The 26,918-nt window shown below is 41.7% G+C and overlaps 1 protein-coding gene across 1 annotated transcript in view; it reads right to left on the reverse strand.

The window, feature by feature from the left end:
- SLC4A4 (solute carrier family 4 member 4) overlaps positions 1–26,918 on the reverse strand; it is a 249,657-nt gene that overhangs the window by 94,521 nt on the left and 128,218 nt on the right. The window contains exon 7 of the mRNA XM_016207089.2: positions 824–981. Coding sequence (XP_016062575.1) covers positions 824–981 — 158 coding nt within the window. The remainder of the gene's footprint in view (positions 1–823; positions 982–26,918) is intronic.

The raw sequence follows: 26,918 nt of genomic DNA on the forward strand, positions 1-26,918 counted from the left end.
CCTGTCCTTGCCCTGGGACCCACAAAAAAGCACATACACCAAAAAGTTGCTATTCATGTGATAATTTTCAGGGATCAGTTTGAAGGTTACAAGCTTCTCTTCAAGCTCTTTCAGGTGAAGCATTAACTGCTATCCACCTGCTGCATTCCCTCAGGGAGCTTCCTAACCCTCCTGAGCGCAGCTGAGAGGGAGATGAACAGAGGAGTTCAAAGATACTGTGCAGGACATTGAACACATTATTATAATGTGTTTGCTCTTAAAATAAAAATGTATGCAACACAGCAGTAAGTTGTGTAAATTTAAGAGTACAGCTTTATAATTTTTACGTGTCTGTGTGTGTGTATATACATGTTAGTGTATGTGTAAATTGTTAGTGTGTGTATGCATACACACACATATATATCTACATACACACACACACTAACAATTTTCTGATTAAAAATAGAGCAAATGAAAGCAACTGTGACCTCTGAACCAATTACCATCTGTATGAGTTTGGGCAAGTTAAACCCTCAAACTCAGTTTCTTCATCTGTAAAATCCATATACCTAGTTTATAGTTAAAAAATATTGTGAGGATTAAATAAACTAATTCATAAGAAGAAACTAGTACATGGTCCAAGAAATTGTTTTATTATGATTACTACTATACGAGTGCCAAGTCATGTGACTGCATGAAAGTCAGATTAAACCATTATTTCAGATTAAACCTTTCCAATATGCTCTCTCTGGATGTATCCACGTTCTCTCGACTCTCTGGCCCGAGGGAGAGGAGATGTCCCTATAACCGCACTGCGGGCCCCAGCGGTCAGGGATCAGCTTACCTTGTGGGCACGGGGACCTCAGTCAGGGCCCCCAGCATGACCGCCTGCTGCAGCCGAACAAAGGCAACGAAAGGCGTGTCCAAGAAGTCCACCTCGCCGACGAGCACGTTGGAGGCTTCTGCATCGCGGGGCAGCTTTTTCATGAACTTGTTCTTCAGCTGCATGGGAAGAGCCAAGGAAGCACACCTTACTTCAGAGAGGGAAACAAGAAGCAGCACTCCATATATCCCTCCCGGGGATTCCTTCATGGCAGTCTACGGGCAACAGGACCGAGCTATGGCATTTTCTTCTTACGATTAACCATTCTACTAAACATTTCTCTGTACCTTGGATTAAAAAATGTTGAGGCTTTAACAACAAGATTTACATATAAGGCAATTCATTTATTGATTCACTCACTCAATAAACATGTGCTGAGAGTCTAGCAGGAGCCAGACCCTAGGGATACAGGGCAGGATCAACTAATTACATGTCCTCCTTGGGCTCAGATTCCAGCAGGGGAGAAATAAAATATGATTTAAAGTAGTGATAAGTGCTAAAAAAATAAAAATAAAACCAGTAAAGGGGTACTTTAGATAGGGTGGTCAGGAAAGGCCTCTGAAGAAATCCATTTGACCTCGGAGTGGGGGGACAAGCCATGCAAAGAGCTGGGAAAAGAACATTCCAGGCAAAGAGAACAAGTACAAAGCCTCTGAGATGGGAAAGAGCTTGGCAGTAGAGGAGTAACACGGCAAGTGTGATGTTCAGCTGAAGGAGCAACGGGGGGGAAACAGCGGCAAGTGAAGCTGCACAGGTAAGGGGGGCAGACGGCAAGCACCTTGAAGGCCGCGGTCAGGAGTCCTGGATGTTTCAGGTGGGACTTGCCCACTAAAAGTCCAAGTGCAAAGGTGGAGCAGAAAGACATAAATTTCAGAGATATCACCCTGTAAACAATACTTAGGACCATAGGACAGACAGGATCACACAAGGCTTGGTGTGAGTGCAGACAGAGAAGAGGGTAAGAGCTAAACCCCGCGCCACCCTACCTTTTCTAGAAAGGGGAGGAGCTATGGGCAGAGGGCCCTGGAAAAGAGCAGCCAGTGAGGAAGGAGGAAAACCAGGACTTAGCGGTCAGGTAAAGAAAGGGCTCGATAAGGAATGTGTATCAGCCGAGTCAAAGGCCGCTGAAAGCTCAAACAAGACCAGAACTAAGAATGGACCGATGAACTTGGCAAGATGGAGGTGCCGGGTGATCTTGACAGGAGCTGTTACAGTGGACACCAGGGAGCCCGGTAAAGGCTGAGAGGTGAAGAAATGGAGACACAGAGTACAAAGAGTTATTTTGAGAAATGTTGCTACCAAGAAAAGCCAAAAAATAGGGGGGGAGGTGGAAGAAGGCATAAAATAGGCAATTTTTTAAAATGGGAAATATGATAACACTTTGGGATGTTCATGAGAATGACCCAGCAGAGGCGGGCTATTGCTGCAGGACAGATAGGGGATAACTTCAGAAGCCACTCAAGCAACTGAACAATTGAGAAGAGGCCATCCACATCACAAGGAGAGGGATTATCTTCAGATAGGAGCACAGACAGTTCACCAGTCCTAACCAGGGGAGGCAGACTATATGGGGCAGATGGGGGGTCTGGGAGATTTGGTGAGGTGAAGATGAGGCCTTCTGAAGACTCACATTTTTGCAGTGAAATACAAGTGAGCTGATGGCGAGGGGGAGGCATGTGGGAGTCCTTTACAGCAGTCAAGACGGGGTTGTCTTGGAGAGTGAAGGCTGCTTAACACAGTGACTAGGAAAGCTTCTTTGGCCGGCATTATTCCTTACTCCCCTCCCTTCCCAGCTCCCACCTAGAATAGGGTGTTTAGGGTGTTTAGTGCCCTCCAGTGAGTGGAAGTGCCTCCCACTGCTCAAGGAAAACATCTCAAGGGTCATGGAGGGATAGAGATAGGAATTTTGCAGGACCATATGAAAGGCAGACTTCTTATATTTTCTTATCAATATAAATGTCTCTCCCCTCAAGTCAAAAGTTACTGGTGCACTTAGTATTTTATGCCATGGATTATCAGGGAGATGGGAAGGGGGAAGCATGGTCCAATTTTCCCCATTAATAAAAAGGCTATAGTAACATTTTCATTTCAATTTCCATTTAAAGAGTTCTTAATTAGGGAAAATAAGCGTAATAAAAACTGATGCCTAAAACTCCAACACCCTCGGTAGCATTTTTATGGGATTTTTTCTTAAGTTTGGTACTTTATATAAGAAAGCTATGAGGCAAAAACAACAACAACAAGAAAAAACAACAAGAAAGTTGGGGCTAATAATTTAGTGGAAACCAAAAATAAAAAAGCAAAGGCAAGATAATATTGTTTTAGATGTTAGAAACATGACCGCTTCTAAGCAGTAAAGGATATTTCCAAAGTTTATGCCATTAATCCTCGAAGAAATGCTAATATTAAAAATAAATTATGTTTACATTGTTCAGATATGAAAAGAGCAGCCATGGGAAGGATCTAAAAACATTGAATTGCCAAAACTATTATTATGGCCTAAAGAAGTTAGTCATGAACTGTTCTCTACAACACTGAGTAGGGTGTGGGATATAGCCAAGTGGCCCAAACACATAACAAAATATCACTGCTAGAGAAACCTTCCTCAAACTTTTTCCAGAGAGTTTCCATTACCAGCACTGGAATCAAAGCTCTGTAATAATCAGATTTTATTTCCCATTCTCTCCAGCACTTTTTGCTCTAGTTAGGCAGGTAATCTGATCATGTCCACTTCTGTTTTATGTATTTATCCCACAGTCATGACCAAAAACTCTCTCATTCCTACTTTTTTTTTTTTTTAAATATATCTTTATTGATTTCAGAGAGAGGAAAGGAGAAGGAGAGAGAGATGGAAACATCAATGATGAGAGAGTCACTGATCGAGCCCGCAACCCGGGCCTGTGCCCTGAGCGGGAATCGAACCCCGATCACCTGGATCCTAGGTCGACGCTCAACCGCTGAGCCACGCCCGGCCGGGCTCATTCCTACCTTTTCTAAACGTCCTTCAGAGCTCAGCTCAAGCTTTCTACTACCTCAGCCCACTTTCCTGGGAACTCTGCAAGCGCTCACTTCCGAATCCCAATTCGGTCCATGTCCGAGTCTTTTCCCTGAGTTTCTTGAGAGTTAGAACAGTTTACCCCTCACTGTACTGAATACCTACCTACTTTTCACATGATTCAACTGTACTAAATATTTTGAATGAAAGAAACGAACCCAGTAACACTAAATTTTTGTTGTTGTTGATCTCCACCCAACGATATTTTTTCCACCAATTTTTAGAGAGAGTGAGAGGAAGGAAGGGATGGAGGAAAGGGGGGAAGAGAGAGAGAAACATGGATGTGAGAGAGACACATCAAACGGCTGGTTCTCGCACACGCCCAGGCCAGGGCTGGGGATGGAACCTGCAGCCTGGATACCTGCCCTTGACTGGGAATCAAACCCTCCACCCTTTGCTGTGTGGGCTGATGCTCTAACCACTTAACCACACTGGCCAGGACGAGAGGGTTTAAAGGCTTATTCTAGAACCTCCTGGGTCTGGATCTAAGCAACTACCTGACTCACAACACATGCAGAAAATCCCAGTCGATTATAAACTTCCACAAAATGTTTTACTAGTACTATGGTACCTTTACTGAGATAACTGTACCATCTTAGAAAATTAGGAGTATATCTTTATAGGCCAAAGAAAATAAACTGTATTCTATATGCGCTGAAGAAAAGTAATTGTAAAGATATGTTCTTTTCGATCAGCATACCTCAAACTGTGTTAGCGGAACACAAGTGTTCTAAGAGAAACTAATAGCTGTTCTAAAATAAAACTGTGTGGTGCCTCAGATGCCCCAGAAGTCAGTCCTCAGATGGCCCCTTTCTCTCTACACATACTCTCTGGGTGATTTCATCAAGTCCATGTCTTTAAGTGCCATCTATATGCTGATGAGTCATAAATTTATATATTTAGCCAGGATATCTTCCCTGAACTCCAGACCTAACCACATCTCTGCTTGGATGTCTAAAAGGCATTTCAAACCTCACGAATGCAAAACGGAGCCCTCCCGGCAGTCCCTTCCAACTAGCCCTTCCTCCAGTCTCCTCGCCTGGTGAACGGCAACTCCATTCTTCCATCGCTCAGGCCAAAGCCTTGCTGTCCCTTCAGCATTTCTCCTCCTCTCACAGCCCATGTCCATTCTACCAGCAAATCTGGTCGGGTCTACGTTCAAAGTACACCCAGAATCTGACGGTGCTCACCCCCTTCCCTGCCACCACCCTGGTCCACATCACCACCATGTTTCTCCTGATCAGGGCACTGGCTTCCTGGCTGGATTATACGCTTCTGCCCCGGCAGCCAGTCTACGCACTAAAACAGCCAGAAGTCCAATCAGGAGTCAGTTCCTGTCTCTCCTCTGCTCAGAACCCTCTATTGGTCCCCACTGCACTGAGAGAAGACATGTCTTATGTCCGCACAGAGCCCCAGCATCCTCGGGCCCGCCATCGGCTACCGGCCTACTGCCTGCGGCTCACCCAGGCTTCTGCTCGCCCAGGCACGCCCTGGCCTCAGGGCCTTTGCACGGCTCCGGCCCCCCTTCCTTTTCCTCTAAAGGTCACTGTCCTATCCGTGAGTCTTTCTCCAGCCCCATTAGCTTACCTTTCAACCTCCCTCTCCCCACAGACTCTGCCTACTCCCCTTTCCTGCTCCGTTTTTTCTTCTTTGTGTCTATCACAGCCAAACGCGTTATTTCTTTATTTTCCTCCTCTGCACTAGAGTGCAGGCGCCGCAGGAGTAGGAGCCCATCGATTACGTCCAGTGTTGTGCCCCAGATGCCTAGGAGCGCGCCTGAGGGGAAGCGTCGAGAAGCATTTGGGAACCACGGTTATGTCCCCTCTTCCCGTTAAGCCTTCCGGACTCCTCTCTGAGGGTCACAGGTTCTGGACATACTCCCACCACCCAGGCTGTCTGAGAGGACAAAAGGCCCAGATATGGCTGATGTTAATAAACTCTGCCCCTGATCAAAGTGATAGGCCCCCAAAGGATTGAAACACGGCCCAAGCAGGGACCAAGCCATTTGGAAAATCAGTAGTTGGATGTGTCAAAATCAGTGTTCTCCCTTTCGCCTGCCGTTGCTCCCCTCCATGTTGAAGGGCCTGTCACAGGGCTGTGCACATTAGGACAGACTGAGGGCAGCACCCAAAATCAAACAGACAAAAGCAGGAGAGGAAAGGGTATGAAAAGAGAGACTGCTAAGTCCCCAGTCCTGGCCCGGAGGGCCTGCAGTTCCTCCATTCTGTAAACTCATCAAGAATTCTTACCAGTTACGAAAGCCAGAAAATTCCATTTGGGGCTTTAATTAATTAGGGGTGATTTCTATCTACTGAAGAGTCCAGACCCTTCTCAAAAGTATGTCAAGTAAATTTTAGGAATTCCAGGTTAAAGTTTCTATACTACAGACTCTCAGAACCTTGAATGTGACTATATTCCTATGAATGTTTGATCTCCCACTAGGAGGTAAATATAACACATTATGGTCTAAAAACAGAGTAGAAAATGCTTCATTGGACAGAAATCTACTCATTTACTATTTAACCCCACACCCAACTCCATTTAATTCTCTCTAAACTTTACGGGTGCCTACAATGTTCAAGGCTGGGAGTGAGCACTGCCAAGAACAGACAGATCCTACCTACTCTCCTGAAGTTCACAGTGCGATGGGGAGAAGCAAGTACAGAAGTAGCTACAATGAAAGAAAAAACATAAAAACCATCTGAAAGGTATATTGTTCAAGGGAAGGTCAGGAATGCAGCAATGACACCCGGCAACAGAGTCCAAGAAAGGCTCTCATCTGAATCAAAGTGCAAAGGTCTCTCATAAAGGTGGGCTCATCAAATACTGATTCATGTTATCTTTTTCAAGTACTCCAATAAAATCTGTTAAAAAAAAGTAAGTAATGACTCAAGTATGAAAACCAATTCTGGGCTTACACAATAAACTATAAACAATAATAAAATAGTAAGAAAAATAGTATAAGCATTAAACAAAAAGATGAATAACCCAGGAATTACAAAGAACAATAAAAGATAATGAAACCAAGAACAGACTCTAAGGGCTTTCAACTCAGGTTGAAAATCACCCAATAAACTCATCTGGATTGAATTTCAAAGATAACATTTGACATTCCTTTCTTATAGATCATTAGTTGATTCTCCAAGGGAAGCCCTGCCTGGATTTTATGCAGGGTCAACTATGAGAACACACACAGTGAAAAAAAAATTCCCTTAGCCAATCTTGATTTCAAAGAAATGGATTTCAAATGGCTGCCATGTGCAGCTACAATTTGTAAGAGTTACTAAGACCAGCTCTGTGATTTTGTGCCCTTTTTTTTGTCTTTACCAGGTCGCACCACCAACTCTGTGAATCCAGATGTGTACACTTCAGGTTCTTTTTAGACCAGCCTATATTATTTCTTCCACAGTAAGGTCTTGCTATAATCAGAATTCTATGCTTGCCCTCTGCCATAAATGTTTACTCTTATAATTTCTTTACCTTTCTTATTTTCTCAGTGGTTTTCTAACAACCCAGTGAACACAGTATTAACATACCAAGAACCTAGAGAATATGAGTGGATAAAGCAGAAGAGAACTGATTATGCAACAGATAGCTTACTTGGGATGGTAACTGTGTGATGATGGGAGAGTTACACATATACAAGTGACACGCATCGCATACAGCTGTTTGGAAAAGTCAGTCTTCCATTGTCCACTCTGGCCTTACATTCCCCTGCCCTCTTCTATGAAAGCAGTTTGCATATGTTAGGCTTCGACAGCGGACTCATCACAATGCAACTGCTAACCAATGTTAATAACCACTTACTGGGAGAACCATCTGATCAATGCCACGGCCTCCTAACCTCCTTACCATCGCCCTCAGCATCACCCCATAACTAGGTCCAGGATATCATACTAACCTCCTTACCATCGCCCTCAGCATCACCCCATAACTAGGTCCAGGATATCATACTATTCCTCAGTCACTAGGCAGATATTTAAGCCCTACCTCTTTTCTTTGTCATTTTTAGCACATGTTAAAATAAGTGTGTCTATAATAGTGTCATTTATAACCAGGACTACTCATGGTTTGCCATGTAAGGCTAATTTATTAGAAGGCGATTCTATAGGCTGTCCTTACTACAAGCAATGTTTCAGAAAACATTTATATTTGAGAATACTTTCCCATTATTCTTACAGAGCTTACACTTACTGCTACTGGATTCCATGCATTTTCTTCCTCTCCCCGACAATAATTTTAGTCTTCCAATCTGTGTATTCATTCTCGATTCAGCCTGCCCAACGCCGCATGTTCGTAAGCTAGCATCCACCTGTTCTCCAGAAAAAGAGCTTATTCCTGGCTTTTCTGTTGGTGTTCTTTCCCCTCTGCTTTTCTTCTTCTTAGCTTATTTTCTCTTCTTCCTGCTGACTCTACCCCCTTCCATTCACTTTGGAAATTGTCAGCTCTCACTCTCTCCCCCCCAGAAAAACCTCATCTGGTAAGCTCGAAAATCATTCGAGGTCACCCTAGTACCACGTCCTTCCACTGCAAAGAGGCCTGTGTTAGCAGGAAAGCAGAGTCACCATACTGACCAGTTTGCTTTGGACAGTCCCAGTTTACCCCCACTGTGCTGGTGGAACTGTTAACATTGCCTTCTTTCATTCTGAAAAGTATCTTGGACTATGAAAAACATTCTATGGCCACCTTACACATCATTTCCCTAAGGCTGACTCTTGAGTTGTACCTAAGATATGGCACTGCAGAATACGCACATGCTGTGGAAACTTAAGATTCGAGGAACTCAAAAGAATGAAGGAAATAAGCCTAAGTCAACCAGCATCTTAGTAAAGTATTTATCCTGAGAATGAATTTGTTCATTTACTATATGCCAACAATATTAATTGTTAGGGTAGAAAAAAGTGTTCTTTCACTTACCATGAGTAAGATAATTCTGCCTCTGCCCACTCCCTTTCTCTATACCTTGGAAAAGGTGGACAATTTGATGGATCAAGTTTGACCAATTCACTGGGACTTTTTTCCTAATGGAAGGGCACAGTGCCCTGAAGACAGGAAGCAAGCTGTTTCCTCTAACAGCAGAAGTGAATGGAAGAGACCTGACATCTTCAGCCACGTGGCTGGTTAGAGGAGTTGACTCAGAGTCTGTTTCATAGGCTCAACTGTAAATCTCAATCATAGTACATATCTCTCAAGTCTATGAATCCCGAAATTTAGATTCTTTGTAGGCCTGAAGCTGTGTACCTGATGAACCAGAAATTTCTAACCTAAATAATGTCTAGCCCGGCCGGGCGTGGCTCAGCGGTTGAGCGTTGACCTAGGATTCAGGCGATCAGGGTTCAATTCCTGGTCAGGGCACATGCCCGGGTTGCGGGCTGCAGCCGATCAATGACTCTCTCATCATTGATGTTTCTATCTCTCTCTCTCCCTCTCCCTTCCTCTCTCTGAAATCAATAAAGATATATTTTTTAAAATAAAAAATAAATAAAGTCTAAGAGCCATCACTTCAAGCTATTATAAACTAGCTTGCATCACACCAACCCTTCCATCAAGAAAAACTGAAAAGCAGATTTTTTACAACGTGTTTAAAGCAGCTATTTTCAACCTTTTTCATCTCACGGCACACATAAAACTAATTGCTAAAATTCTGTGGCACACCAAAAATATATTATATTTTTTGTCAATCTGACACAAAAATATATATATAATGTTGATTCATTCACACCAGATGGCTATTGTTGTGTTGGCCACTGTCATTTTTTTATTTGGCAATTTAAGGGAAAAGAAGTCAGTGCCCCTGACTAAAGAGTCAGGTTTGCATGTTTTAAAAGTTCTTGTGGCACAGACCAGAAAAGAGTTGGTTTAAAAGACTCAGAAAGTTACTATGATAATAAAACCTTGAGGAAATGATATCTCTGAAAAAGGAAACTGCAGAGTTGAGGCTAAATTCAGTTGATATTCTTCTAAAGGCATCTGATGATTCCCAAGTAGCTATAGAAATTCGGAAATTGAGCAGATCCTCCCCCACTCTCAAATGATAGGCAAACATGCCAGGCGTCCAGCTGGGACCCCTAAAGGACAAAACCAGAGGCAGGGGGCAAACTAGGAACAGGCCAGTCCACATAAAGACAGAAACCCACCTTCTAATCAGCTCACTTCCAGAGTAAATATTACGGTGACCTGCCCCGAACCTAATACCAATCCAAAGCAAAAGAAGTAATCTATGAAGAAATATATACTATGTATATATTATATCAACATTCAATCAGAAATTACTAGGCATACTTGTAGGAAAGACCAAATGAATAGAACCCAAGAAGGGTAAAAAAAAAACAGATATTAGAAACAAACTCAAAGCAGAGATACATACTGTAGTTACCAAACACAGACTTTGAAATAACTTAATATTTTTTAAATATTTATTATAAGATGGAGAATTTCAGCAGAATCTATTTTAAAAGCATAGTAGATATCCTAGGAATTAAAATATGTATCATTGACCTGTGAAAGTCAATATTACTCATAATATCAAAATATGACATATCAAAACTTGTGGAATGCTGCTAAACATGTGCATTGATTAATATTCATGGCCTTTAATGCAAATATTACAAAAGAAGAAAAGCTAAAGTTCCATGACCAAAATATATATCTCAAGAAGTAAGAATAAAACAGCAAAAGAAGCTCAAAGAAGTATAAAAAAGGAAATAATAAAAATAAGAGAAGAAATCATGACACAGAAAACAAATATACTATGCTGGTCACATTCTATCTCATATTCTGAGTGACAACTATACAGGTGTGTTTGCATTGAGGAAAACCATCAAGTAGACTTATGATTCATATATGTATATGTGTAAATCACAAACAGGTTTTACTTTAATAAAACAATTATACCACAGTGAGATTTTTAATAAATAAACTATTGCCCAGCCTGGCGTGGCTCAGCGGTTGAGCGTCGACCTGGGATCCAGGCGCTCAGGGTTCGATTCCCGGTCAGGGCACATGCCCGGGTTGAGGGCTCAATCAATGACTCTCTCATCATTGATGTTTCTGTCTCTCTCTCTCCCTCTCCTTTCCTCTCTCTGAAATCAATAAAGACATATTTTAAATAAATAAATAAATAAATAAACAAACAAACAAACAAACAGACTAACTAACTATTATTTCATTGTGAATTGGGCTTGCATGTAGTGCTCCCTTGGCGGGAAACCTGTAGAGAAATCAAGGAAAGTGCAAAACTGAAAACATATTCCATGGCTATAACTGATACTTTACAAATTTTTGTAAAAGATTAAAAGAGATCAGAGGTAAAATGCTTAGCAATATGCCAAAAAATGTGGACTTACTCTTCCCTTCTTACTAGTTTCTCCAACACAGAGTAAACCTCCCTACTGCCTTCTCTCTTCCTGCAGTGCATCTCCACCGGGATGTGCCTTTATCTTCCAAGGGCATACGAACCCTCATGTCCCACCAGTGCTCAACATAAATATAATATAACCTAACCAAGCACACTTTCCTCAGGTTAAAATTAGCTTCCGACAGGGCTGGGATGAAGAAACAGGCCATCACAAGGAACCTTGTGAAAACTAATCCCTGGGATAATTTTGAAATAGATTTGACCTTCCAAGAATGATGCGTATCCATCTGGAGCAAACCTACAGTTCCGAACTCTGGGGATCCTGGAGTATGACAGCTGGAGACCAGTTTATTATCTAGTGATGGCTTCCATGGTTAATCAAAGACTGTCCCTATCTCCCAGCCTCCCCTCCCTGCTTTCCAGCAGCCCACAGCTAAGGAAAAACAGGACTGATCTTTACTAATTAAATTCTGAGTCAATTAGCCTGTTAGCCTACACCACCTTTTCTCCAGGTACTGGGAAAGTAGTTCTCAATGAAAGCTGTTTCCATCTTTCTTTGTAGGAGGGCATTTCCAGTAGCAACAGCAGGCCTACTGTGGAGTTCCAAGTATAAAGAAACCTGTTTGCTTATAGGCGCTTTACAGCGATCAAGATGAGACAGGAGGCCCAGCCAGGCGAGGCTCAGCGGCTGAGGTTGAGCATCGACCTAGGATCCAGGAGATCGAGGTTCGATTCCCCGCAGGTTGTGGGCTCGATCCCCAGTCGGGGGCGTGCAGGAGGCAGCCGATCAATGACTCTCTCATCACTGATGTTTCTCTCTCTCTCCCTCTCCCTTCCTCCCTCTGAAATCAATACAGACATATTTCAAAAAAAAAAAGATGAGACAGGAGGCTCTGCCTAGTTCATCAGGATTCTGCTTGGGGTTTGCAGCCAAAGCCTCAGCCTCAGCCAATAATATTCCTTGGCCTTTGATTTTCTGTGCACACTTTCCCTGGTGATCTTCTAGAGAGAGTGTTGAGCAGAGCACAGGGTTCAGTGTCCCTGAGTGGTCTGGACTAACACCACCGGGAACACACCCCAGCATTCCATTCCTAAATCTAACTCTTTACTGTAAATTGTACGATTGCTGAACTAGGAAATGGCAGAAGGGTAAAGATAAGAATTGCTGTTTTATAAGCTTAACCAGGTATTGCTTTTTATTACAAGATCATATAAGAAGAATTATCTTAAAACTTTTCTTGTTAAAAAAGGAAATTCTTTACTCATCCCTTAAGCTAATTTGTGGAATGGGACTTTTTTGGTGTGACTATAAACATTTTTTGTTTTCTTTTTAATGGGAGCTCCAATTGCCCTATAGGTTATTTCCAGCTGTGACTCAGAAGAATATTTCCAATGGCTAAATTTTAAAACCAATAGCCCAAAGTCTAAGAAAACTAAAAAGAGGAACTATTGCTTCATTGCCTACAGAATCCAAAATTTAGACAATCATTTATAATGTTATTAGTACTGAACATTTACGATATGGTCTGTCATTTCCAAAGTGTATAAATATCAAAGCATGCAAACAAAATCATTAAATAAGACAAGATGCGAAAAGACTTGGTGGCTACATGTTTTTACTTTTCGATCACTCTCCTACTTTCACATATTCCATTTTTAAAACACAAAATGAAAACAGTCCCCTGAGGGTGAAAATAATTTTCTAATTTTTCCTTCCAAATATAGACATCTCACCACCATTAATGCAAATGATTCTACAAAGCAGCACATTTATAAATGGTTATTAAACTAAATATAACATTAAGTACAATCCATCAGTTCTGATTTCCTAAATAGGATGAAATTTCAAGTACTGACCTAGTTTAAAATGTAACTTGTCAAAATCTCTAGTCACATTTTTTCATGTCTTATATCATTAAAAAAAAATAATACTGTCAATGTTTACAGCTATTTACAGTTTTTATTGTTTTTATTTAATTTTTTATTATTGATTTTAGGGAGCGGAAGGGGGGAGAGGAAAAGGGGCTGTTGTTCCTCTTATTTATACATTCATTGGTTGCTTCTCATATGTGCCCTGACCAGGGATCGAACCTACAACCTTGGCAACTGGGACAACGGTCTAACCAAGGGAGCTACCCAGCCAGGGCAGCTATTTACAGTTTTTAAAACACTTCACATTAACTATCTTCCTTGAATTCTTAGAGCAAGCTTATGATAAATACATTATTAAACCATCTTCCAGATAAAAGAAACTAAAGTTCAAAAAGTTGAAGGAACTTCATGGAACTCATACAGCTAAATAATCAAGCCAGGATGGGAACCCTAACCTTTAGCGCTCCGTCTACTTCACTGTGCCGTGAAACTGATACTCCTGTGAATATAGTTTACTAACTAAAGTTCAGAGGACACTGTCCTGAAGTCTCTGAGCCTTTTCAACAACAAACCAATGTTACGCATCTATGCTGGTTTAGGCTCCCTATAGATAACCTTTAAAAAAATTAATGACCATACTTTAAAGCACTTATCAGTATTTAATTGCAAAAAAATAAGTCAGAGAAACAAGGAAAGCATAAAACCAAAATAAAGGGAATAGCACTTTAAAAAGTATTTAAAGAAAGTCAAGAACCTGCAAACCCTACATGGTGGGTGAGTTAGGTAATATTTTTTAAAGCTCTTTTTCCTCTCTCACTGGTGTCATGAACTCATATGTAAAGGTAGGTCACCTGCTCCACGCACCAAGGAAAGAGACTTGAAATACTCAGTAAGCTGTCTGGTGGGAAATGCCACCCACCTGGATTGCACTTTCACACTAACTACAATTTATGCCTCCAAACTTCAGCAAGAATTACTGGGAGGATAAGCTTGACCCTGACTTTGTTCTACAACAGGTCCTTAGCCTTCCCTCTGAGATTATAGTTATCACGACTCCTTCATCGACTGACTTGGCTGTGACTCTTATTAGACTATAAGTACCTTAAAAAAGGGTTCTTAAGTACCCTATAAAAAGAAACCACATTCTATTCAACTCTGTTTCCCCAGTGCCTTATAAAGGCACCGCCTTGTGATAAGTGTTCACTAAACATTTGTTAAATGCATGGAGTCCCTGTGACCACACTGTGTGATGGCTCCCTTACACAAGCAAGGGCCCTGACGGCTCCAGGAAAGGTGCTCCGTTTGGTGGTAGCAAATTTGAGAAAGATCTCTGGTGAGAAATGGAGAGGCTCTGCCAAAATTGACAAGAGTAGGTCAATGAAGAATAACTTTTACTTTTGGGTTACTTTGGTAGCTACCATTTCATTGCCTTTTAAAAAATTCCTCATGAAGTGCCTTCAAGTCCTACCTGTCTCCAAAATTTATCAGTGAGACCTGAGAGGGATCCCTGCTTTGAGAGAATGGCTGCATGTTCAATTCCTTCTTCATTTAAGATTTCAAATCTCTGATCAGAAAAACTGTATTCCAAACACATTACCATTACCACGAGCCACAAGAGTCTTCAAAAATAATTTAAAATTAGTAGTAGTAATATATTAGTAGTAACCTTTTAATCAATGGTTCCTGGCCACACATCAGACCCAGACTTCTACATGCATGACTTTATTAAACTCTCAAGACACTTCTATAAGCAGTTACTACTGTCGTCAATATTTACCCCCAAGGAATGAGATTTGGAGATTACACATCTTAACTAAGACTATGAAACTGGGAAAGGCAGAGAGATGATTCAAACCAGAGAGACGACAGATAGCTGCCTATCTCGCAGTCAAAGCTTCACCGTGCTAAGCTAGGCGGTTGTCCTCCACTGGATTTAATTTCGAGCAGAGAAAAAGACAATGAGCTTTGACAGAGAGATATGAGCAAGTCTCAGTTCTTCCTCTTACTGGCCAAGGGACCATAGGCAAACTACTTCACTTCTCTAAGCTGAGTTTCCTCATCTATAAAATGGGGATAAGTGACCCCTTCATAAGGTTAAGAGGAGTAGATGAGCTGGTGCCTGAAAGCGCTCATGCACAGTGCTCAGCTAGTAACACAAGGCTCCAGAAATGTGTTAAATAGAGGAATGTTACGAGGCCCTGAACCAAGTGAGCGTCAGTGGGAACAGAATGTTGAAAACAGGTTCAGAAAAAGCTTTCATCTTATTTTAACCTAAGCCACAGTTGCTGAGAAGCCCAGAGAGTTACTTATCTTCGGCATTTCGCCTCTTTGGACAAGTCAGGTTGATGATAATGCATTACATGGTGTAGGTAATATCTAAAAAGCTCCTAGCACAGTATCTGAAACAGCATGGTAGGTGGTCAATAAATAGCAACACTAATTATTATCATGTTAGAGTTTTAATATAATTCTAGAATATACAGAAAACAGATATGTGGCAAACAAATTTTTCTCTCCCAAAAGAATAAAGTTACATCGGCACCACATTTAATTCTGATATACAACTGTCCGGATTAAACAGAAATCTCTTTTCCCAGTTTGTATTGTAGACTTAAAAGTGTATATTCACCTGGTAGAGTATCTTTATAGGTAAGTCAATTCTACCAAGTGTACAGATGCATAAGTTTTAACTTGAAGTAGTTGCAGAAATATCATCCCCATGGTAAGGCTAAAAAATCAGATACACTGCAGCGTGAGATGGGCCTGGGTGCTCAGGGCAGCTACACTGTGAAGCGAACGCAGTGCCTTGCAACTACGGCACCACTTGGCCTGCATTCCCTCGTGACACCTCGTCTCTGAATGACTGTTTTCAGCAGGAAAACAACATGAAAATGCTGTACTTCTCCCGCCCCACCTATTAATATCTAAAAGGCAGTATCTGTTTACAGTGTTTCCTCTTCTACCCCAAAAGAAAGACTCTACACACAGGGTTTCTTTCTTCCTCCTGCTCCACACGCTGCAGCTGCCGCTGGGCGAGCGGGGCTGCAAGAGGAACAACCACATGAAGACAAAACAAACAATAAAAAGCCTAAAAATTAGCGTCATGGGCTTAGTGACTTAAAGGGAAAATTATAGTTTAAGGGGAAATGTTTCATGTGGACTTTCTTATGCACACATCCCAATCAGGGTAGCTAATAAAGAACACAGACTGCTCCTTAAAAAGTTCAAGGGATGGGAGGTGGGGGGTGGAATCATCAAAGGCAATGGAGGCGGCCAAGAGAGTTGAAAGGTGAGGCCTTGACAAACACCCATGCAGAATGTTTTTCTTGTGCAGGAACTGAGAAAACACGGCCCACCGCCCCCATCATTTGCTCCATTCCAATGCAACCCATGGGCCGGGCAACCCATCTGCCTTTGGCACCATGTGAGCCTTGGAGCTGGTGCTTCAGGCTCTGCACCTTCAATTTTTCTGGCCTCAGCCTCACCTGCAGTTCCTTTCACTCAGAACAAAAGAGGAAAAAAGCAGGGCTCTTATCAAAGAACAGAGCAGCAGTTCTGAACTTGGTGACCCAGTGGCTTTGTAATTATATGTATTTTTTTGCGGCTACACAATTATTGTGCATTTCTCTGCTGAGAGCATCTATCATTTCATCACAAACTCAGATGGATTGTTGACATGGAAAAAGCTTAAGAACACTGCATTTGAACTGAAACAAGGAAGGCCAAAACCGCTGCTCTCTTAGGTTCAGACCTTTAAGAGAGTTCATACTGAAAGTATTCTGTAGCCCAAGGAATGGGAAATTTGAGCACTGTAAGCACTAAGGGAAGAGATACACAGGATGACACGATGGGAAAAGGAAAGACCTCCCTTCCACTCTGGATGCTTATCGCGAAAAGAACATGTTCCCCGGATGATTCTCACAGAACTTTTGGAATTGGAAGGGACCTAGAGGGGCCAGTTCTGGCTCTCTTGAGGCCCAGAGAAGCTACATTTCCACTCAAAGTCACAGTCCTAGATCAGAGGTGGCAGCAGGACAGAGGCCCTCTCCTAGGCCCTCCCCCACCTCTGTTCCCCCTACACCACTAGGACAGAAAACAATTTTTAAAATCATCCATGAAAATACTATTTTTAAAAAGCCACTGAATGAAAGTAGTTAAATGGAGAAGTACTTTCCTCTCAGCACATCAAATGTGGTGAGAAAACAAACGGACATACTCTTCAGATCTGTCCAATGGATGCTTTCATATCTGACTGCTTGGGGTCTAATAAGAAAATGTCAACAAAATGCCATCCACGGAGAGATAAGGGAGGCAAAGCACACAATCTACTGACTTCCAAATGGCTGCTAGCAGTTCTCTGAGAACGTAATGCCATCAGCTCGGAAGCACTGACACCAGGTCCTTTCAGGGCCGGGATGTACAAGGAACCATATGGCCCCGGCAGAACACTTCGAACAAGCAGCTGTACGGCTATAATTAAATCTGTAGCACTCATGCTATTATTTATTTAGCAGGTTTTTTTTAACATGCTCTGTGCTGAGATCTCTGAGAACATGAACCACATTAGAACAACAGAAAACACTGAAGCAGAAAAAAGAAATGAAAGGGCAAGTAAAATTCTGACACAAGAGCAGGAAGCAGCTACACAAAACTTCCCGAGAGGGTCTTCATTTCCAGCCAGGGGCTCTGGCTAGGCACCAGCAGGTCATGGTCACTTCACTGGCATGAATATAGAGCCTGAGAGTGCGTCCATGCCTTTGTTCTATGGTACACTCCAGTGCAAACTTAGGCCTCTTTTGGGAACTTTGAAGTTTTGAATCCCCATGTGCCATTCATTTGACATTCATCAAATGAGAAAATCTTAAAAGAACCCAAAGACTGTCTAGCTCAATATCCCACCCAATGACCTAATAGTCCTAACATACAGTCATTTGCTGCCCCTTGAACATTACAGTAAAAGATAAAAGCATTTAATCCAAGAATTAATTCAAATGTCACCTCGGTCCACTTCCCAGCTCCTGGCAGAATTCATGCTCCCTCCTCTGGGCTAAGACACCCAACACCCTCCAACATTTGCAGATTTGTCTCATAGTCTGTAATCAGAAGCCCTGAAAGGCAGAGGCGGTCTCCCAGTCATTGTTGCAGTCCTGATCCCTAATACAGATTTAGTGCAAAGGAGTTTAGTGCTTCATAAATAAGTTAGCAATAAAGCTCTGTTTCCTATCTAATGCATCCTTATACTGAAAATAAAAACTGCCTCCCTACACACACCTGCTATTGCAAGTTTACATCTAGAGCAACAGACAGTAAATCTATTCTTTCACCTTAAGGCAACCATCTACCATCCTAGTAACCACAACCATATCCCTTCAACTGTTTGTCTTTTAAATATGTCTTTATTGATTTCAGAGAGAGGAAGGGAGAGGGAGAGAGAGAGAAACATCAGTGACGAGAGAGTCGTCATTGATCGGCTGCCTCCTGCACGCCCCCGACTGGGAATCGAGCCCACAACCCGAGCATGTGCCCTGACAGGGAATCAAACCCTGATCGCCTGGATCCTAGGTCGACGCTCAACCACTGAGCCATGCCAGCTGGGCTCAACTACTTTTTAATAATGGGCCCCTCCGAAAAGTCTAAATCTGATGAGTCATACCCTTTATTTCCAAATAAAGTAGGGTTTTCAAATGATTTACATCATGTTTTGAACTTATAAAGTTTACATTTATTCTTGTTAAAGTCTGTGCTTTCAGCCTGTCAAGATCATTCTCCATCATGGTTCCATCATTTAAAATTTAGATAGCTAACCTTGTCCATTTTATGTCCTCTGAGAATTAGACAAGCATGCATTGTGTTTTAATCCAAATTGCTAGTAAATCTGTTCAGTGGGGCAGTACAAGCTCAAAAGTGACATTAAAACCCCCTTTCATAATACTTAGGTTATTAATCCACACACTTCGAATACAATTATTCTCTAGCTAAGAACCCTGCGATGGTCACACAGCCCTCAGCTCATCAAAGTGCTTTTAACAACATCGTCAGGGACCCTGTGGATACCCTACTACAATCAAGTGTCCTGCTTGAGAAAATAAAGTGATACATAAATGCACTTACGTTCACCTCCTCAACACATACAGCAATGATTTCGGTCAAAGGCAAGCGTGTTTTTTGGGGTTTTTTTCTGAAAGGTTAAATTAGGCTTTGCAGGCAACATACAATCTCTGTCGCATACTCTGATTTTTTCCAACAACTCTTTAAAACTGCGACGATTCTTAGCTTCCCAGTCATACAAACAGACTCCTGGCAGGCGATGATTCATGAGGCATGGTTTGCCAGACATCAACTCTTCACTTCTGAAGCACACGGTCCATTGGTGAAGACAAACTTTTTTTACCAAAAATTAAAATAGGCACTTATTTGATGACTATTAATTATGGTGGGTGTCATGATGGAAAATCATAAAGTGCAGAAAGAGCCTATAATTGCAGACTCTAGCCTAAACGGAGGAGTCACGGAAATTTCCCCGAACAGGTGACATTCACAGAGAAATAATGGATGAACACCACTTGCCTGGGCAGGGGGAGCACTTCAGTCAGAGGAAACAGCATGTGCAAAGGGCCTAGGGTAATGGGGGGCAGAGCCATGTTACTCTACCTAAAGTAACACTTGTGTGGTCACAGTAAAGTCAGCGAGGCAGAGGACATGCAAAATGACTTTGCAGAGAGCTAGACAGGATAGCAAAGGGCTTTGGGGGCCATGCTAAGGATTCTGGGCTCATTGCAAAGGCAATGGGTGGCCATCAGTATTAAGCCATGAGTGACACCCCCTGTGCACTCCAGTGCAAAGCCTGTCTCACACGATCTGCACACCTTCACAGTGCTTTATGATCCGCTTTCTACTTTCTCAGATTAAAAAAATCATAGTTGTTTGAAAAAAACTTTTTTAAAACATTAAAATAACAATTTATAATGGTTTATATGAGTGTAAAAATAATTCTTACTGTACAACTATAGACTGGCTAGTGGCTTATTAGTTTCAGAAAAGAAGAGGGGAAGGAGAAGCCACCATCACTACAAAATTTTACATGTATATGACTAGGAAACTATTTACTACAGAACCATTCTAAATTAAGATATATTCTAATAAAAGTTTTAAAATACCCCAGTGTTCTAATTTGCTACTTTTCCCTGAGCCACTCCAACAATTAAATATATATTGCCTCACTTCTTTTACTGGTTTCATTTTCTCATAGTTTGTTTCACAATTTCTCCTGTTCCTCTATTCACAAGGAGGCAGGAGAAGAGGGTGGGGAAAGGAAAGTAATATTTTTTAAATACCTAAAAGAACATGGAAAATAAGTTTTTACCCACTTTTTTTAGGGCTCAGAGACATTAAGTACCTGTACAAGGTCACTCAGCTGGTAGAGAAGGAAGCTAGGACTTGAACCAACATCTCCAGGGTTAAAAAAAAAACAGGCTTTTCGTGCTCATTAAACAAAACACATTTCCCATTACCCAGAAAACTCTGAAAGGACACTACACCTCTACTCCTTTTTCTAAATCAACTCTGGGTGTTCTTTCCGCACTGAGGCGTTCCAAGGCGAGAATGCAGGTCAACAAGGCGCAGCTAAATGGAAGACGATGCAGCCCGCGGCCTGCTGCAGGCCGGGAAGGCCCGACTACAGAAGCGCAGAAGGACAGGGCCCCTACTACAGCGTTAGAGTAGGGGGATCGTCTCAAAGCTTTTCATTTTCTTTAATCCTGCTTTTCATTTTAATAAAACCTGCATGTTGTGCTCCTTCAACACATCTTTTTAAAATGAAAAACTATAGAGAACTTTTATAAGTAAATAGAACTGGAAACCAAAATGTGACATGAGTCCAGGTCCTTCAAAACAGCTACCTGCACTCATTCTCGCAGCAGGACTTCATTCTGGGAGTTCCACAAACACATGTGGGCATGGAAACAACATGACTATCATCCCAAGAACATCGCTTCCCAGCACATGTTTACAGGTGTTTGCACAATGTCCTCATGAAAAAAGCTACTCCTTGAGAATTCTTTACTTTGAAAAAGAGTTCCACAACTACTTTAAGTAGTAGTGGCAACTGTTCTTTTTCTAAATAAAGATCTTCCTTCCAGAATGCAGTGTCTGAGGATGCCTTCTTAGAGATCATAATTCAATGATCTATGCACTTAGCTTTTCTTCATACAATGTAAAGGTAATTTACTGAAATTTCTGGAATTCCCCTCATTTATTTCTGTGTCACCAATACGCTGACGTTGAAGCAGGCTTCCTCCATACGTTTCATTTGAGAAACAAAGAGCAATGTAGTCAAAGGTACTGTGAGAAGAGAGAAACTTCTTTCAGCTCTGACCAAAAGGTTTTTCTGAAACAAGTCATCCTAACACATAGTTGGATTTCAACTTGACTTGTTCTGTTTTGTTTTCAATAATATTGGTCTTTACCATAATTGTATAGATCTAGTAAAGTCTGTAATAAATCCCATTCAATGATAAAGCCTTTCCAGGTTTGATCTGCCTTAACCATAATTCCACACTATTTCATGTCATACAAAATGAAGCAGCTCATGTCTAAAAGTAGAATGTTGGATAGTGCATGGTCTGAAATGTGTCACACTTGGGAAAACTTAGCAATAGCATGTCATCTTGCAGTGGAACATTCTTCTGTGCTGACAGTTGGCTTTTCCAACATGTCCTTGTTGACATACTATACTCTGTTTTAAATAAAAGAAAGAAAAAGATTTGGTATTTTGTTTAAACTATGTCAGTCAGCCAGTTGACTATGTTCATTGAGCTTTCATTATAATAAAAATGTGCAAATGGATTTTTACAAGTGAAAGAGCGGACTATATTTGAAATGTTAGCATTTACATGATTGTTCTAGATGAAAAAAATTTAAATGTATGAGATGGGCAAGAATGTGCATTTCAACTAACTGGTTAAACTAACAAAACACTCTGTCAGTAATCATGATAAGAAATACTAATTTTTGAAGTCACCAGAATAAAAAGACAGTAATACTTTGTGAAATTACCTTTCTCTGAGAAACTCATAGTCATTTTCTCAGCCTTTTAAAAAAAAAGTTCTGATAGGGTAAGTACAAGCTGATTCTCCCCAATTAATCACCCTTGTTACTCTCAACAACTAATTTAAGAGACTCCCGCTCCTTCCCCCTCCTCCTGTCTCCCCACCCCCACTGAAAACAGTAGTAAACAAGTGAGTCCCTGTGAAGCCGGAAACATGAAGTGCTGGGTGGTGCTAGAAATTTGAGTCAGGAGTAATTAACAGGCACCAGAATGTTCAAGGGTGAAAGTAAGGAAAAAGTAGCACTGGATGTAGGTCTTGAAGGAAAGGCTGGACTTGCAAATAGGCAGAATTCACTGTGCTCATTAAAAGCACAGGCTCCAGTGTCATAATGAAGCTCTGCCACTTAGATGCTATTAAACTTTGGGGAGCCCGGCCGGGCGTGGCTCAGCGGTTGAGCGTCGACCTGGGATCCAGGCGATCAGGGTTCGGTTCCCAGTCAGGGCACATGCCCGGGTTGCGGGCTCGATCAATGACTCTCATCATTGATGTTTCTATCTCTCTCTCCCTCTCCTTTCCTCCCTCTGAAATCAATAAAAATATATTTAAAAAATAAACTTTGGGGAAATTACTCTTTTTTGTGTCTCAAGTTTATCAATATGGAAAATAGGGCTGATAGTACCAACGAAAGCATTAGTGTGAATAAGTGTCCAATCTATGTTAGTTGTTGTTAATTATTCTTTATAGGCAAATAAACTCAATACTATCAGGTGGAGCCCTGAATGATCAACAGTGCAGCTAAATTTGAAGTTCAACGCTATTACAGTGACTCCCAGTACAGTGACTCAGTTATCTCCTATCCCCTTCTATGTCTGTGCACAGAACACAGATTAGGCAGTAATGTCAGCTTGGTATGATTGCCCACTGGCCTTCAGATTATAGAAAAGAATTACTGCTACCCTTTTACATGGCAGCAGAGAGAAAGGGAGCCTGGTTGTTTTCGGTTCAGTTCAGTTCTAGGGAGTGAAACCAGACCACTGGTGGTGACACACAGAATCAGGAAGCTCTGCTAGTGATTGATAAGGTCATAAGAGTCTGCTGAGACAAATAAATCAACTAGCCACTGGATCAATCACACAAATGAGCTGGAAACAGTAGGAAGCCCTTTTCTTTCTGCAGAAGAGCAAAAGAAACTTCCTCCCATGGCAGGGCCTTTTCACAGGCTGCTCTGCAGAGACTCCCTGTCGAGAGGGAAGCAGGGAGGCCCGAGAATCTGCAAATACTGCCCGACATGGACGGGGCGGGTCACTGACCTTCCCATCAGTTCTCCAGCTATCCCAGATGGCAACCTCCCTCACGGCTCCTAATAAAGCATTGCACACCAGGCAGAAACTTCAGCTCACTTTACAACCAGGACCTACGTTCACTCAAAACTCTCTTGGGGGCAGGGGCGGGGAGGAAGGAAATGCAAAGCCAAGCTGCAGATGCTGAGCAGAGCTTCAGAGGGAACCCTTGTCCAACTCTTTTCACAGTGTTTCTTTTTGTTCCAAATTCTGACCACCAAGAAGGGCTCTTGAGATGAAGCCATTCTGGGTTGCCAAGGAAACTCCCACGAAGCCTGAAGGATTTCTCTGAGCTGGGAGCAGCAGCACCTTCAGCAGAAGCAGCTAGAAACCTACTGATGGCCAAGCCCCCGGCCGCGGTGCTTCTCACCTTCTTGCCTCAGAACACGGGCAGGTTAGCCAGCCCAGCAATACGACTGGACCAGGAGAACGAACCTGGTCTTAACCTCAAATTTTTAAGCTGAACCGAGCCTCCAGAGTGAGCTGGGAGGCAGATGCTAGGGACTGAGATCCTTTACATTTTGAGTTGCTCAGCTTTTAGTGGAGTGAAATAAAGGAGAAGCTCAAATCTGGCTGGCAGACAGTATCCTAGCAGTGGGAGAGGGCTTAAAGTGTTTAAAAGATCTAGGACACAAACGTGTAATCTTTTGGGAGGGTAACTGGCAATACACAGTGACTGAGCAACACAATGCAATATACAGAGGATGTAGAACTGTACACCTGAAACCTATATAATTTTATTAACCAACATCACCCCAATAAATTCAATGAAAAAAATTTTTTAATTTCTCATGAAGGAATGCCAAAAATAAATTACAAAAAGCATATTTCTTAAACGTTTGTTTGTAACTGCAAAGAAATGAAAGCAACCAAATATCTATTAATAGAAGATCATGTAAATAAATTTAATCATATATATTATATAGTCTTTAAGAAGAGTAAGATAAATATTCATGATATTCTGTTCGGTTTCTTTTGCAGAACAATATGGTCCCATTTTTACTTTATATAAATAAATATATTAGTATTATACATAGAAAATTCTAGAAGACTCTACAAACTGCTAACTGGTTATTTTGGGAGTGGGAATTTGTGAATTTTCACCTTCTATTTTATCCATTTTCACTTTGTTTGCATTTTTGCAGCAATTTTGTATACTTCTGAAACAGAAAAGGCTAAGGTTTTTAAAAAATATTATAGATATTAACATGTTACTATAGCACAGCTATTTTCAACTGGTGTGCCACAAGAATTTTTAAAACATGCAGTACCTGACTAGTCAGGGGCACTGACCTCTTTTCCCTTAGATTGTCAAATTTAAAAAATAACAACAGCCAACCCAACAATAGCTGTCTGGTGTGAATGAATCAACATTATACCTAATGTTTTTGTCAGATGTGCAAAAACAAAATGTATTTTTCGGTGTGCCGCAGAATTTTAGTAATTAGTTCATATGTGCCATGAGATGAAAAAGGTTGAAAAACACTGCAATATTTAGGTAAAAAATAATTCCATTTGTATATTTACAGCTCTTATAAAGGTCTTTTAACCCTGCTCTTAGAGCGTTCATTGTAAGATACTGCCGCTTTCTGGTTGAGTAACAAGTTGCTGCTTCCAAGGGGGAGAGAGAGAGTGAGAGAGAGAGAGAGAGAGAGAGTGTGTGTGTGTGTGAGTGTGTGAGTGTGTGTGTGTGTGTGTGTTTGATGAAGTCTCGGTCAGAAGCAGGTAACATGTGACATGAGGGCAGACATTCGTCAAAGATGAGTGTTGATGATGTTTATGTGCACAGCCCATGGACACAGAGTAATGCGGGGAAGGGCTGAGGTGCGGTGGGGCTGGGTGGAGGGAGGCAAAGGCGGTGAAATGGGGAACATCTGTAATACTGTCAGCAATAAGAAAGTGATTAATTTTTTAAAAGATAACTGTTGACGGCGTTCGTCTTCTCTCTGCACTATAGTATTCTAAGTATATTCACTGTATAGAAACATGGCAGAGCACTACCTACTGAAAAGAGGGGGGGAAGTGGCATTCCTTTCATTAAAACCTGCCATGCCTTTTATTAACCGGAATACAGGACAGCCTGCCGTGCTCCTGGAGTTCAGTTCTTTCACAGGAAAGGAACAGGTAAGAGTGTGGCCAGGACCCCCACTCGGCGGCACTGTCGTCCTCCTACACGCCTGAGGCCCCTTTCTGAGCAACGAAGACAAAGATGCTCGTGACTGTTCCTCAGAGAGGCCTCTGGTGAAGGATTCGTGAGTCACGCATTTTACCCAGAGGACAGGCCTCACAGCAGCCAATAGTAACATCAAGAGAACTGGATGGAGAGATGCAGTCGCTCAAAAGCTCATTCCTACTACTCCCATTAGCCTACTTCCACCTCTAGTACATTAAAATAGATTTATTAATATTAATAATTTAATCTAATTAATAGTACATGGAAAATATTTTAACTAGGGAACTTTTTCTTTCTTACAATACTTCTATGGAACAGAAGAACTTCCTTTGTTGATAGGAAGCAGGTCTTGACATCTATGGCAAATACATTAAGAAATTGGCTACTGGGTCTGTAGAGCTCTCAGTTTAATGCACTGAGGTGCTCATCCAATGCTTAATTATAGGAATAGCAGCAGATGAACCAGAACACTGCCAATTCCTCCATCCTATCACACAGCATCCCCAGGGATCTTTTAAAAATGTAAATCAGAACCTACAACTCTCCAGGTAAAACTCCTAAAACAGTGTCTCACTCACTGGGGGCAAAATTAAATGTCCCCCCTGCAGACCTCCCCGGCCTCCCCTACCTCTGCACACCTACCACCTTTCTCCAGTTGCTCCAGACATTTTCTCCCCCTTACCTCTTGACCACACAACACTCATTCCTGCCTCAAGGCTTTACTCTTGCTTTTTGCTCAGCCTAGAAAGCTCATCCCTCAGATCTCCTCCTCGCTGCCTAGCCCTCCCACCGAAAACAGCTTTCCTGCACCTCTACCCATTACTTTGCTGTGCTTTCAAGACAGCACTTATTGTGCAAAATTATCCCACTCGTTTGTTTTCTTGTTTTTTGATGTTTATTGTCAATCTGTCTCCAAAAAGCATGAAAGCTCCATAAGCCAAAAGATTTGTCTGTTTCATTCACCTCTGCAACCCTACCACGGGAACATATTCCATCACAGAATATATTTTTTAAATGAATGAACAAGTTTAAATCAAAGCAGCATACAGCTATGGGGTGATTTAGAAGTTCAGATTGACTGCGACATCACAGTTACTTAAAACCATCATTCTAACTTTTACAAAAGACTCCTCTTTTTCTTACTGAAAATGCAAGGCACGCTTATCTGCTTCCTTTTCAAGCTGACACAGAACCTGTTTTTAAATAAATGCC

The sequence above is a fragment of the Miniopterus natalensis genome, chromosome 1 (genome assembly GCF_054644295.1).
Source record: "Miniopterus natalensis isolate mMinNat1 chromosome 1, mMinNat1.hap1, whole genome shotgun sequence".
NCBI lineage: Eukaryota > Metazoa > Chordata > Mammalia > Chiroptera > Miniopteridae > Miniopterus > Miniopterus natalensis.